General features: G+C 43.8%; 2 protein-coding genes across 2 annotated transcripts in view; one reads left to right on the forward strand and one right to left on the reverse strand.

Moving 5' to 3' along the window:
* Nucleotides 1-12,869, reverse strand: BICDL2 (BICD family like cargo adaptor 2). Its single transcript, XM_044657855.1, has 10 exons — nucleotides 12,796-12,869; nucleotides 10,875-11,185; nucleotides 7,458-7,673; nucleotides 7,079-7,195; nucleotides 6,838-6,984; nucleotides 2,294-2,479; nucleotides 1,254-1,418; nucleotides 958-1,088; nucleotides 577-697; nucleotides 1-482 (listed from the first exon to the last, which is right to left on the reverse strand). Exons 2-10 carry the CDS (start codon nucleotides 11,169-11,171, stop codon nucleotides 324-326), a joined length of 1,539 nt encoding a protein of 512 aa, XP_044513790.1. The 5' UTR covers nucleotides 11,172-11,185; nucleotides 12,796-12,869; the 3' UTR covers nucleotides 1-323.
* The window catches only part of MMP25 (matrix metallopeptidase 25), a 15,972-nt gene continuing 14,639 nt past the window's right edge, over nucleotides 12,666-13,998 (forward strand). Inside the window, exon 1 of the mRNA XM_044657886.1 lies at nucleotides 12,666-12,687. The gene's annotated coding sequence lies outside the window, so the exon portion shown is untranslated. The remainder of the gene's footprint in view (nucleotides 12,688-13,998) is intronic.

Here is a 13,998-nt window from a genome sequence, read left to right on the forward strand (position 1 = left end):
TGTTATATAAATACCCTCTATGGTTTCTCCCAGCCACTGGCTAGGGGAAATTTATTATGATTTAGAAAAGATAAGCCTATGAATATGCAAAATAGACACTTCTGTGAGCTCTTTTGGAGAGGGGCAGGTTTGCCCTCCTCTAAGCCCTGCCTTGATTTGGAAGCTTTATCTGTCCCCACCTCTGCTGTGCTCCAGGAATCCAGGAGTATAACTACCTTCTGCCAGCCCATATCCCAATCATCGGCCCCTGTCAGCTTAAGTTCCCTGAACCCTTTCCAGAAAAGTCACCTCCAGACCACCATATGCAGCCCAAATGTCCCCCCTCAGGTCCTTCTGAAAAGGTTGGTGAAGAAGCTACCAGCCCCTGTCCCTCTTCCCAAGGAGAATCTTGTGGCACCATGGTGGGGGGTTGCCGCCTGGGAATTAAGCTCCTTTTGTCGCTGAGAACGAAGCTGCTGTCCAATTACTACCTGCATATCATCCTGAATAAAGGAGAGCAGGAAAGGGGTCAGGATGAGAAAAACTATTGGCTTCATTCCCCACATCCTTCCACCCATCAGGACTTGCCTCTCTTACCTGCCAGGCTTCTAATTCCTGAGATAATGCTACCTTCTGTCGGATGGTTCTGAGTAATTCCCGAGAAAGAGAATCCCGTTCCAGGGAGACCCGGGTCAGTTCCAGAGAGAGGGCCATAGACCTATGTGGGAAATGGAGGATCACATAATATTCTTTGCAGTTAGTTCTGGGTAAAAACAAGATAGGAAAAAGTATGGCAGCTGTGGGTTTTTTCCATCCAGCTAAAGATTTTTGAGGCAAAATTATAGTCAGTTTATTGACATCTAGGATTAGAACCTAAGGTTTCTGACTGAATTTGGTGCCTTTCTAACATATTAAGCTATCCTGGGAATAAGGACATAGAGAGAGCTGGGTCCTTGCAGAAGATAAAGATGGACTTACTTGTTCACAGCTTCATCACGATCAGAGAATGCCCTATTCAGTGCAGACTCAGGGTCTTTCTCTTCCCTTAGTTCCTTTTGTCTCTGGAGTTCTTCCCGGAGAGACTGCAACTCTTCCCCCTGCAAAGATAACTTGGGGGGAGGGGGAGGCAGGAGAGACATTTGGTGTTCTAAAACCCATAGATGATTCTGTGCTAAGATCTAGATGACTCTCATCCTGATCCTCAAAGCTTGTCTGGTCTACTTAATGGTTCCTACTCCCCAGTCCCTCTTAGCCTTAAGCTTAATTCAGCTTACCTCATTTTGTAGCCGGTCCATTTCCACCTCCTTCTCTTCCAGCATTTCTCTAGGACTCATGGGGGCCCGCTTCTTAGGGGGCTCCAAGCTGTCTTCTGGAGGAGATTGGGATTCTGGTGGAGATTGGGGTTCTGGTGAGTTCTGGAGATTGGGGTTGTGGCTCTCCTAAGAACCAAGGTGGGGAATTAATTAAGAAAAAAAAAAAAAAGAACCAAGGGAAAAGGATGGCTTGGCCTATGATTTTTTGTTTGTTTGTTTGTTTTTTTAATTTTTTTAAACCCTTAACTTCTGTGTATTGACTTATAGGTGGAAGATTGGTAAGGGTAGGCAATGGGGGTCAAGTGACTTGCCCAGGGTCACACAGCTGGGAAGTGTCTGAGGCCGGATTTGATTGGCCTATGATTTTTCATTCTTTTTGGCTGGTTGATTTTTCATTAGTCTATTTACCAGAATCTCTAATAAGGAAGAGAAGATTAATTTTCTTTATCAGGGTAGGGCCCTTGACTAAAGTGCCCTTGTCAATAAACCAGGTATAGGGGCAGCTGGGTAGCTCAGTAGATTGAGAGTCAGGCCTAGAGACGGGAGATCCTAGGTTCAAATCCAGCCTCAGACACTTCCCAGCCGTGTGACCCTGGGCAAGTCACTTGACCCCCATTGCCCACCCTTACCACTCTTCCACCTAGGAGCCAATGCACAGAAGTTAAGGGTTTAAATAAATAAATAACTAAATAAACCAGCCATAAAATTTAGCCCCAAAAGTCTTCACTTTGAATTTGTATTATGGATGAAAATCTTAATGAAACCACTTACAGTAGTTTGGCTACTCAAAGAGGAACTGATTCTTAGAGAGAATATAAGTACAAGCTGAATGAAGCCTATAGTTTCAGGAGACTAGGCATAAAGTGAGTACCTAGTGTACCCAGTTCAGTAAGATCCTGCCCCAAACCAGTTTAGTGGTATTAATTTTTGTTGGCTATTACCTGTTCCTACCTTGTGACCTGAGGAATCCTCAGAAGGGGCAAGTTTTGATCAGAGCTCACCTGGGGTTCCCCTGGAAGTTGAGAGTCTCCTTCTTCATCTAGGCTGTGGGCAATCTCTGATTGCAGGGAGGCCCCAGAGACTTCTGAATCTTGGAGCCGGGATTCCTCTTCAAGCTCAGAGACTCGGTGCTGGAGACATCTGAGGGATACTAGTGCTTCCCTGGCCTCTGAGTGGGCCCGTTCTAGCTAATGACAGTGCAAAGGGACAATTCAATCAGCAACCAAGTCTTAATTGTCTTAGCATCTCTCCCAGATCCCAGCATAGAATCCTACATAATCCTTTTATATTTGCCTGATTGATTTCACTAGACCACTCATTCTAGCAGTTTTCCAAGCCTTTTTGATACCCGCTCCCACCCTTCAGCTGAGAACTTTATCTTGTATTTCAATGAAAAGAGCTGAGGCCATATGACAAAAGCATCTTCTCCCCTTATCACTCTACCTTCTGCCACTATCTGTTCCACCCCTCTCTCACCTGAAGAGGCAGCCCTTCTCCTAGCCCTCTACATGCACAAATGATCATCCTGTCATTCCATCCTCTCTTTCCCAACAGACTGCCCCCTCCATTATTTTCTGCCTCTCACTACTCTTCAGTGAGGCAGCTAGTTGACACAATGGATAGACCACTGGGCCTGGAATCAGGAAGACCCAAGTTCAGATTTGGCCTTCAGATTAATAGCTATTTGTTCCTGGGCAAGCCACTTAATCTCTGCTTACCTCAGTTTCATAACACCTACATCTAGGGTAGTAAGGGTGAACTGTGATCATTGTAAAGAGCTTAGCAGAGTCCTCGGCATATAGCACTATGGAAATGTTCACTATTATTATTCAATCTCTTGTCTAGTGGAAGCTTTCCTATTGCCAGCAAAGACCATGTCTTCATCCTCAAAAAACCCTCCCTTGATCTGCCCCATCATCACTAACTATTGTCATATGTTTCTCTTCCCTTTTATGGCAAAACTCTTTGAGAAGTCTATATACAATTAGCTTTTTTTTTCTTTAAACATTTATTATTAAGGAAAAAAGAAAACAAAAAAGGCATTACATTTCCATTCATTTTTTAAAGAACTTAATGTTACTGGTTAATAATTTTCTATGTCTACCATGTTTATCAGAACTGTAGCAAAGAGTTTTGTGTATCATTTCTGGTCTGTTTCAGTGGTTTGAAATTTTGACAAATTGGCATCAAAGTAGCTATAGCGAGTCTCCAAAACCCAAGAAATAAATGAGCAAGGTAACTTTTTATTTTTAATTAACAAAATAACTTTCTTTTCTTCATTCTTAATTCTGTAGTCTAGCTCATCATTCAACTGACAATGCTCTCTTCAAAGTTACCAACTATCACTTAGTTGCCATAGCTAAGGCCCCTTTTTTCAATCCATATCCTTCTTGACTGCTTTAGCTTTTAATATTCTTAGCCACTCTCTTCTCTTTGATATTCTCTCCAGCTTCTCCTCCTACTTGTTTGACTGTTCCTCTTTGCTGGATTTTCAATCAGTTGCCTACTAATTATGGGCAATATTAGCTTCCATAGATTCAATTATCATATCTATTCATATGATTCTCAGATTTCTTTTACCTCTCCATCCATCTCTAATATCTCTCTTCATCTCCCATCTAGTAGCTCCAACTCTCCATTGGATATTGAACTGATTTTCCTATAGTCATATTAAACTCAACATGTCCAAAGCTAAACTCCCAGCCCTAGGAGGACCTAGGTTCAAATCTGGCCCTAGATACTTCCTAGCTGTGTGACCCTGGGCAAGTCACTTAACCCAACTGCCTAGCTCTTACTGCTCTTCTACCTTGGAATTGTTACTTATTATCAATTCTAAGACAAAAGGTAAGGGCTTAAAAAAACAAAAAATCTATACTCATAATTTTTCCTCCTTAATTCTACCCCTCTTCTGAACTTTTATTGCTGATGGCACCATCATCCTCTCAGTCATGCAGGCTCACAATGTAGATGTCCATCTTTGACTTGCCCTTTCTTACCCCCTTATTCAATCTGTTGCAAATCAAAATGTCTCTCTGCTACCATCCTAGTGCAGCCCTCTTCAACTCATGCCTGACAACTGCAACAGCCTGCTAATTTGTGTTCCTGCCTCAGTTTTCTTCCCTGCTGTAGCCCATCCTCCACTTAGGTATCATAATGATCTTTTTTCTTTCTTTCTTTCTCTTTTTTTTAATCTTTTCTGTCTGAGAATTGATAATATTAGTTTCAAGGCAGAAGATCGACAAAGGTTAGGCAACTGGAGTAAAGTGACTTGTCCAGGGTCACATGGCTAGGCAATATCTTGAAGGCTGCATTTGAACCCAGGACCTCTCATCTACAGGCTTGGCTCTCTGTGCCATGATCCACCTAGCTGCCCCCAAAAGTTATCTTTCTAAAGCATAGGTGTGACCATGTAGATCATGATACATACCTTGTCACTCATTAAAATTCCAGGGCCCCCCTATCACCTGCAGGCTAAAATATAAATCCTCCATTTGGCTTTAAAAATCCTTCCTAATTATGCCCAAAGGATTTTAAAAGAAAGTATGTCCTTTGATGCAGCAATACCACTACTGAGTTTGTATCCCAAAGAGATTTTTTAAAAATTGGGAAAGGATCTATTTGTACAAAAATATTTATAGCTGCGGTTTTCGTGGTGGCAAAAATCGGAAAATGAAGGGTTATCTATCGATTGGGGAATGACTGAACGAATTGTGGTATATGATGGTGATGGAGTACTATTGTGCTATAAAATATGATGAATTGATGGATTTCTATAAGAACTGGAAAGATTTACATGAACTGATGCTGAGTGAAATGAGCAGAACCAGGAGAACATTATACACAGTAACAGCAATATTGTGGGATGATCAAATGTAAATAGACTTTGCTACTAAAAGCAATGTGATGATCCAGGACAATTCTGAGGGACTTATGAGAAAGAACGCTATCTACGTTGAGAGAAAGAACTGGAGTAGAAAAACAGAAGAAAAGCATATGATTTATCACTTGTTTGTAAGGGTATTTGATTTGAGTTTTGGTTTTAAAAGATTACTCTATTATAAAAATGAATAATATGGAAATAGGATGAGTGATAATAAGTATAACCCAGTGAAATTGTTTGTCAACTCTAGGAGGAAGGAGAGAAGAAGAGAGGGAGATAACAAGAATCATGTAACTGTGGGAAAAAAAAAAATTTAAATAAAATTTAAAAAAAACCTTCCTAACCTGACCCCTTCCTACTTTTCTAGGATTCTTGCACTCCATTTCATGTACTTTCTTATCTGATGACACTGGCCTCCTTGTTATTCACAAGTTACTCCATCCATTTTCAGCAGGTCTTCTTCATGCCTAGAATTCTCTCTTTGTATGTCCCAACTTTCCTGACTTCTTAAGTCTCAGCTAAAACCTCATTTTTTATTTTATTTTTAGTAACAAATTTCCATATAAGTTTTCTGAAGTTATATGATCTAAATTGGCTCTTTCCCTTCTTCCCTCCCCTCTCCTGGAACTGGCAAGTAATTCAATCTGGGTTATGCATGTATTAACATGTGAAACATTTCAATATTATTCATTTTTATAAGTGAATAATCTTATAAAACCAAAGCTCCAAAACATAAACCCAAATAAACGAGTGATAAATCATATGTTTTCATCTGCATTTCTACTCCAACAGTTCTTTCTCTGGAGGTAGAAAGCATTCTTTTTCTCATAGAACACTCAGACTTGTCCTGGATCATTGTATTGCGGTTACTAGCAAAGTCTATCACATTTGATCTTTCTACAATATTGCTGTTACTATGTACAGTGTAAAACCTCACTTTGTATGAGAAGCCTTTCCCAACTCCCCTTAACACTAGTACCTTTCCTCAGTTATCTCTAATTCATCCTATGTTTCCTGTTTGTACATATCTGTTTATATAGTATTCTTTCCATTGGACTATGAACTCTTTGAGGAGCTTTTGCCTTTCTTTGCATCCCCAGCACTTAATATTAGTGCCTAACGCATATAAAAAGCACTTAATAAATCTCAACTACTCAGAGTAGGTTGTTGAATGATTAAACAAATACATTTGGCTCCTCCCATCGTTTCCTTCTGGTTGTGTCCAGAAATGGTGATGCTAGTCCAGTAGATGGCACCAAAAGCATTGTGGGCAAATCGCCAAAGAAAGCAATTTGATGAAGCATCCTAAACTTAGGTTGTATCCTGACATTGAGTTACACTGGGACTCTGCTCTGTCTCAGATTCCTTTTTTCCCCAAGACCCTTTTCACTTGGAGGGGTGCAAGTACAAAGGAAGGAACAATGGAAGTAATGCCAAATCTGGTTTTCTGACCTGGTTCTTGGCTTGAGTGTCCATGGGAAATCTTTCTGGGCTTTTGTTTCCTCATATGTAAAATCTAAAATCCTTTAATGATGCTATACTGTATCTTATTGGCAATAGTAAAAGCCAAAGGTGAGGGTGGTATTCCACTCATCTACCCCTTCCATCAATGTGGCTTTTCTTCTTGCCCCAAGCCCACTCACAGAACCAACTCTGACCCATCACCTCTAGACTGTGTTCCCGTCTCTCCCTTCTGAGCAGCAACAACTCTTCATGCAGGGCTTGTACTCTGCTCTGACCCTGAACCGCCTCCTCCTGCAGGCTCTTGATCTGCCCTTCTAGGTCCTGCCTCCGACTCTGTAGCATCTGGTTCTAGGAAGGAGCCAGAGAGGTAGTGTAGAGATGGGGAGGGGGACCCTTCGGGACACCTTCTTCCCCAGCTCCAAGGTCAGGCCTGGCCCCTTACCTCTCCCTGAAGGCTTTCTAGTCTGGCCCTCATTTCAGTCTCCACCAGCAGCTGGGACTGGAATTCTCCTCGAAGGGTGCTCAGTTCTTTTTGCAGTTCTTGCTCTGTCTGGGAGGCCTGGTACATGTGTGTAGTGAGAATTGGGGGAAGAGGCAGGGATAAGAAGATGAATTCATTCAACTCTTCATGCTTTTCTCCCAGGACCCAGTCACCTACCCTCTCCTGTCTTTCAGGGACCCAAGTATCTAGGCCACCAGCCTCTTCTCTTAGTTACCCAGGAATCTGGCTCTCCATAACCTTGAGAATTATAGTTCTGGCTCCTGTTCCCCTCCCAGGATCCAGATGTCCAATCTGCTAGTCTCGTGCCCCCTGGATTGACCTGTGCAAGCTGCTCACTGAGCCTGAGGTTCTGCTCGCTGAGTTCTCCAAGTGCTTGAGCTCGTTGTCGCCCACTGTTCTGCTGCTCAGAACGCTGCTCCCCTAGTTCAGCTCGAAGGGCAGCTACATCGACTTCCAGCTCCCCAGCCCGAGCCTCCCACTCAGCTCCACGGGCAACCAGCCCCTGCCGAAGCTCATGGTTCTGCTGCTGCAGCCGCTGAGACATCAAAGCAGAGAGAAAAGGCAAAAATGAGGAGACACAGAGATAGAGAGATGTGATGGCCGAGGCCTCAGGAGCCTGGAACCAACTTTGTGGAGGGATGAGAAGGGGGAAAGAGTCAAGGAGCTTCTGGATAATAGGATTCACCTGCTGCTTCTGCTTGGGCCTCTTGGTTTTGGTTCGTAGCCTCCTCCTTCGACGCCTCAGCCCTCCTGAGCTTATACCCCTTCCCATTGCACACTCTAGTCCCTGTCCTGCTCTCTTCTAGTCTCCCTTGGTCTTAGGTTCCCCTCTCTCAGCTCCTTTGGCTCCCTCTAATTACTCCTTTGCCCCTGCCCCACCCTATCCCCCACGCCTCAGTCTCTCCTCCAAACCTGTCTGACTGGTGGGGGGACGCTCTCTGCCCCACCCAGACTCCTGTGGGCTGACCTGGGAAGGAAAGAGGGAAACCTGTGCACCTTTTTGCCCCTATGCTGGGCTGTTTGGAGGTAGGAAGGTGGTGCCTGCCGTGCTTGGTCAGTTCCCAACTGCCTAGTCTGATCTTCATAGGTATTAGTCATGAATCTTTAGAACTGGATAGGCCTTTGAAGATCAAGTCCAACCCCCCATTTTACAGAAGGGGAAACTGAGGCTTAGAACAGAAATGACTCACCCAGTATAACAAGTTAGTAGTAGGATAGAGCTAGCACTAGATCTCCTGCCCTCCCCAACTTGATCACTTCCCATCATAACAGACTGCTAAGTCTTACTTCTTGAAAATGAGCCTGTTTCTTTTTATTTTTTTAGTTTTTTTTTAAAACCCTTAACTTCTGTGTATTGGCTCCTAGGTGGAAGAGGGGTAAGGGTGGGCAATGGGAGTCAAGTGACTTGCCCAGGGTCATATAGCTGGGAAGTGTCTGAGGCCAGATTTGAACCTAGGACCTCCTGTCTCTAGGCCTGGCTCTCAATCCACTGAACTACCCAGCTGCCCCCGAGCCTGTTTCTTTTTAAAATTTATTATTATTTTAAAATTTATTATTTTTTTTTAAATCCTTACCTTCTGTCCTAGTATCAACTCTAAGACAGAAAGACAAGGGCTAGGCAAATGGAGTAGTGGCTTGCCCAGGGTCACACTAGGAAGTGTCTTGAGCTGACTTGAACCCAGGTCTCCCTGACTCCAAGCTTGGTACTCTCTCTACTGTGCCATCTAGCTGTCCTTCTCACCTGTTTCTTGAAAAATATTGATCTTCTGATCTTCTCTTTCCCTTTAGCCCTAAAGTTAAAGGCCAATATAGGACCAGGCTCAAAATCTGGCCTGACTAAATAAATTCTGTGTTGGCAGAGTTTAGGTATGAGTTGGGAAGAGAGTAGAAAATTATCCCTTCCTACTGGACCCATATCATCCAAAATCTTAGAGGTAACTACTAGATCTCTAGGGGGAAAATATATGCACAACACATTTTAAAGTTTAATTGGCATTATTAACATTTTCTCTATCATTTAAGCCTAGATACCCAATGAAACAATAAATCAAGTCCTAATCTATAGCATTTTGCCAATATCTCAGCAATAACTGCTCACTTTGAAAATTTAACTTTCAGGTCCTTCGAATGCCTAGGAGCAGGCTACAGCATACCGTTGGTTAGAAGAGACCTTAAGGATCATATAATCCTGCCACTTGTCCCTCATTTGATAGCTACAGCTACTGAGGCCCACAGAGCTGGTTCTTAGAACCCAGGTATTCTGATTTCCAGGTCAATGTTCCACTACACCAGTGGTTCCCAAACTTTTTTGGCCTACCACCCCCTTTCTAGAAAAAGTATTACTTAGCCCCCTGGAAATCAATTTTTTTTAAATTTTAATAACAATTAATAGGAAAGATAAATGCACCTGTGGCCATCACTGGCTCCCTGGATCACTGCAGCACCCACCAGGGGGTGGTGGCACCCATTTGGGAATCATTGCACTATGCCATTCTGCCTTTGGTATGTGTATGGGGTGAGAGCAAGGAGTGAGTGAATAACCACTTTTGAGGTGACAGAACAGGTGCTGGGCTAAGTGCTAGGGATATAAAGAAATGTAAAAGATAGTCCTTGTCTTTGAGGAACTCACAATCTAAAAGGGGAAACAAAAAGCTATATACAGGATAAATTAGAAGTGATCAACAAAGAGAAGGTACAACAGGATTTAAGAGGGATTAGGTTCTGAGGGACTTATGGTAAAGAATGCAACCCACATTCAGAGGAAGAACTACAGGAGTAGAAACAGAAGAAAAAACAACTGCTTGAACACATGGGCTGAGGAGGACATGATTGGGGATNCATCCCTTATTTTATGAAACAGTTTTTATGTTGGCCAGTTATAAAAGCTCTTTGTGACATTTTGTCAAAATTAGTCTCCCTTAGTGGATTTTTGTCCCCAAAGTTGGGCTCTTTGGGTTTATCATACACTGTCTTGCTGAAGTCACTTACCCCAAGTCCATTCCACTGATCATCCCTTCCTGAGGAACTAATGGAAAAGAATGCTACCCACATTCAGAGGAAGAACTACAGGAGTAGAAACAGAAGAAAAACAACTGCTTGAACACATGGGTTGAGGCAGACATGATTGGGGATGTAGACTCAAAACTTCCACATCAGTGCAACTATCAACAATTTGGAAATAGGTCTTGATCAATGACACGTGTTAAAAACAGTGGAAAATTCGCATCAACCATGGGGGGGGAGCTCAAGGTGAAGGGGAAAGTAAGAGCATGAATTATGTAACAATGTTAACTTTTCTAAAAAATAGATATTAATAAATGTTTAAAAAAAAAAGAGGGATTAGGGAAAGTTTCCTGTAGAAAGTGAGATTCTAACTGGGACTTGAAAGAAGCCAGGGTAGTCAGGAGGCAGAAACAGAGGAGAGAGAGTGTTCAAGAGGCAGGAAGGGAGGTGTATGGTTTTGGAGGGGTGAGAACCTTAATGGTCTAGTCCCACATATTGGTAAAATTTAGAATGATAGAAAACAGGAAGAGACCTTAGAAAACATTTAGTCCAATCCCTTTCTTCATTTTACAAATGGGAGAGCTGACCTTCAGTGAAGGAGAGTGACTTTACCAGGGTCATATGGTAGTTTAGAAGCAGGGCTAGGCCTAGGTGCCAAGTCATGCATTTTCTACCTGAGGTTGCCTTCCTACTGGGATGGGCTGTTGGGGTCATGAGCATCAATCGGACTTACTTCCTCCCGTTCAGCATGTTGGGCCTTGAGAACTTCTAGGCTTCGGCTCAGCTCCTCATTCCGTTCTAAAAGCATCTTGCCCAGCTCAGCCGCTAGTAGTAAATCCTTCTCCTTTCGCTGAAGCAGTACAGCCAGGTCCTCAGGTTCATCCTCTGGCTTCTCTTCCCCAGGCCCTGGCCCTCCCAGGAAGGAATCTTGCCTCTCCAGAACAAAGGGGAAAAAGCCATCATCTCCGCTTGGGGAGGTGCCTCCTGAGAGCATCCCCGAAGGGAACTGGGGACTACTGGGGGAATTCATGTTTCCCCAAGCATCTACAAGGAGGAAGGGAGAGGCCAGCTAGAAACGGAGAGCAATGGGAACTTTTCCAAGCTTTAATAAACTACTTCAGAATCTAGGCATCCTGGTCCCCAGATTATTCTCCTATTTAAGATATAGGTATCCTGGTTCCACTTCCTCCTACCCTCAGCAATGTCTAGATCAAATCTACAATAAGTATCCTAGCTCTTAATTTTCAACTCTTGCCTCACCTTGGTCCCAGTTATTCTAGTCCCTAGCTTTCTTTCCATTCAGGCATTCTGGCCCCTCAGCTCCCAAACCACCTGCTTCTTGACTCCTAGCATCCTTTCTTCACTCCTTTCTTTGAATCCTCAAGTTATCCCAAGGCTGAACCTCAGTACCACCCTCAGCGGAGTGGAAACTTTCCATCTCAGACTTCCCTTCACTCTTTCCTTCCTTTCTTTCTAACCCTGGAGTCAAACAATCTTCATGCTATAAAAGGTTAATGATATGTATGTTTGCCCTGTTCCCGTTACTGATCCAAAGGGTAACTGAGGCATAGAGGGAATCAAATAACATCTATTACTGTCAAAGCTTCCTAGAGCCTGAGCTCTTCTGTCCCAGTTCTTAGGACCCAGACTTACAGCTCCTTCTTCCTTCTCTTTACCTAAATGTCATTGTTCTAGCCCTGCTTTGTTTGAGTCCCTGATCATCCCCCCAGCCCTCTTTTGCCTCTTAGGACTTAGATGTTCTAATCTCTTTAGTCCTACTTTGTCCAAAGACCCAAATATTCTACCCTCCCCCCTTTCCCTCCCAAGAACCGAACATTCTGCTCCCTAGCCCTCTCCCAAGATTTCCCAGGTTTCCTAATCACCCTAGGCGGCTTTCCCATTCCAGCATCCAATTGTCTTTGCTCCTTGTCTTCCTTCTCTCTTCTAACTCCTTGGTTCTAGGGATCTGAAGTGCTAGCCCTGTTTCCTCCCTTTGCCCAGCTCCTAGGTAGGCTAACTGGTTGGTTATGTTAGGCTATGGCTCTCGGTTTCTGTTTACTTCCTGGGCCCGCCCCTGGGGACCATACCTTAAACCTGTTCCTGGCTTCCAGTTCCCAGATCCTGCCTCCTCTTTCCTTACCTTCTTCCTATATTCTTTATGGCTGTGCTCCCAGTTTCCCTTTAATACGGAGTGGAGGGAGGAGAGAGGACCAGTACCATCTATGCCACCCTTCCTTCCCTCCAAAGAAATTCCATATCCCTTTTCTTCTTTAATCTTGAAACCAGATTTCAGCCCAGTTTCTCCTGACTTTCTTACTTCACAAGCCCTAGAACTAAACCCTGTTTCCAAAGTGCTCCCCCAACCTAGAACCAGTTTCTAGTAAAGCATCCCTTTCAGCAGGCCTTCCTCCCCTCCCAGAACTTAGGTGTCTAGGTCCTGAGGGACAATCTTTTCCCTGGAATTCAAGGTTCCATTACCCCTCCTTTCTCAGACTTTGACGCCTTGGCTGTCAGGTTTAGGCTCCCTCCCAGGAACCAAGAGTCCTGTCCTTTCTAGCCTCTCCCACAAACACAGTGTCTGGGTCCCTAGCCTCAGCCTCCCTCCACAGACAGGACCCATGCATTAAGTTCCACAACCCCATCCAAAGCCCCACCTGTATCGCTGGGGGTGTGTGAGGCCCCCTATTGGAGCCGGCTTCCCATTCTCAGATCTCTCTCTCTCTCTGTGTCTCTCTCTCTCTCTCCTGAGCGCTGTCAACTTCTCTTCCGGGGGTGGGGCCAGGTAAACTGGAGCACAGGTGAGAGGGGTGGTGGCCTTGGGAGGAGCTGGGTGGCCCTCTTGTGGTTCAGTCTGATGCAGACATCTCCAGATTCAGAGTCAGTCCCCTGGCCCCAATGCAGTTGGACAAAGCCATGGCTACAGACTGTGGGAGGCTTTAGCAGATGATCCACATTTAATCTTTAATGCCCCTAAATACTTAGCCCTGCCAATTGGAAGTCAGAAGACAGAGAAGTTCATCCTTAGCACTGGGGGAGAGGGTGTCCATCTTCTTTCTTTTAAAAAACAAAAAATTCCTTACTTTCTATCTTAGAATATATACTAAGCAGGGGCAGCTGGGTAGCTCAGTAGATTGAGAGCCAGGCCTAGAGACGGGAGGTCCTAGGTTCAAATCCGGCCTCAGACACTTCCCAGCTGTGTGACCCTGGGCAAGTCACTTGACCCCCAATGCCTACCCTTACCACTCTTCCACCTATAAGTCAATACACAGAAGTTAAGGGTTTAAAATAAAAAAATAAATAAATAAAAGAATATATACTAAGCATTATCTCTAAGATAGAAGAGCAGTAAGGGCTAGCCAATTAGGAGTTAAGTGACTTGCCCAGGGTCACACAGCTAGGAAGTGTCTAAAGCCAAATTTGAACCCAGATCCTCCTGTCTCTAGGGCTAGTTTTCTATCTACTGTACTACCTAGGTGCCCCCCATCTTCTTTCAAATAACTAAATTCCAATTGTGGGTCAATGATTAAACACTTAATATCCAGAAATACTTTTAAAAATCTAGCCAGTTTGGGTAGTCTGTTCAGGTTTGAACCTCTAACTCTAACCTTTCCCTCTATGTAGACTCATATGTGCATTGGCTATCTGTACCTGGAATTCACACCCCAGCACTTCAAATTTATTATGTCCTAATCCAGATTCATTATCTTAACCCTTTGCCCCCAGACCAATCTTTTCCCCTACCTGTTCTTTTTCTACCTGATGGCATCGACATCTTCCTAGTCACTAGAGCTTGAAACCTTAAGATCATTTATTCTGTTTCTTATTCCTTCTCTTCTCTCTCCTAATTCTCCCTTCCC

Source organism: Gracilinanus agilis, chromosome 1, assembly GCF_016433145.1.
Source record: "Gracilinanus agilis isolate LMUSP501 chromosome 1, AgileGrace, whole genome shotgun sequence".
In the NCBI taxonomy this organism is placed as follows: domain Eukaryota; kingdom Metazoa; phylum Chordata; class Mammalia; order Didelphimorphia; family Didelphidae; genus Gracilinanus; species Gracilinanus agilis.

Coding starts and splice junctions, on each gene's coding strand:
- BICDL2 (XM_044657855.1), bottom strand. CDS start 11,171: ATGAATTCCCCCAGTAGTCCCCAGTTCCCTTCGGGGATGCTCTCAGGA. Junction 7,674..10,874: donor AACATGCTGAACGGGAGGAA/GTAAGTCCGATT, acceptor TTGATGTCTCAG/CGGCTGCAGCAGCAGAACCA. Junction 698..957: donor CGTGATGAAGCTGTGAACAA/GTAAGTCCATCT, acceptor TTTCCCACATAG/GTCTATGGCCCTCTCTCTGG.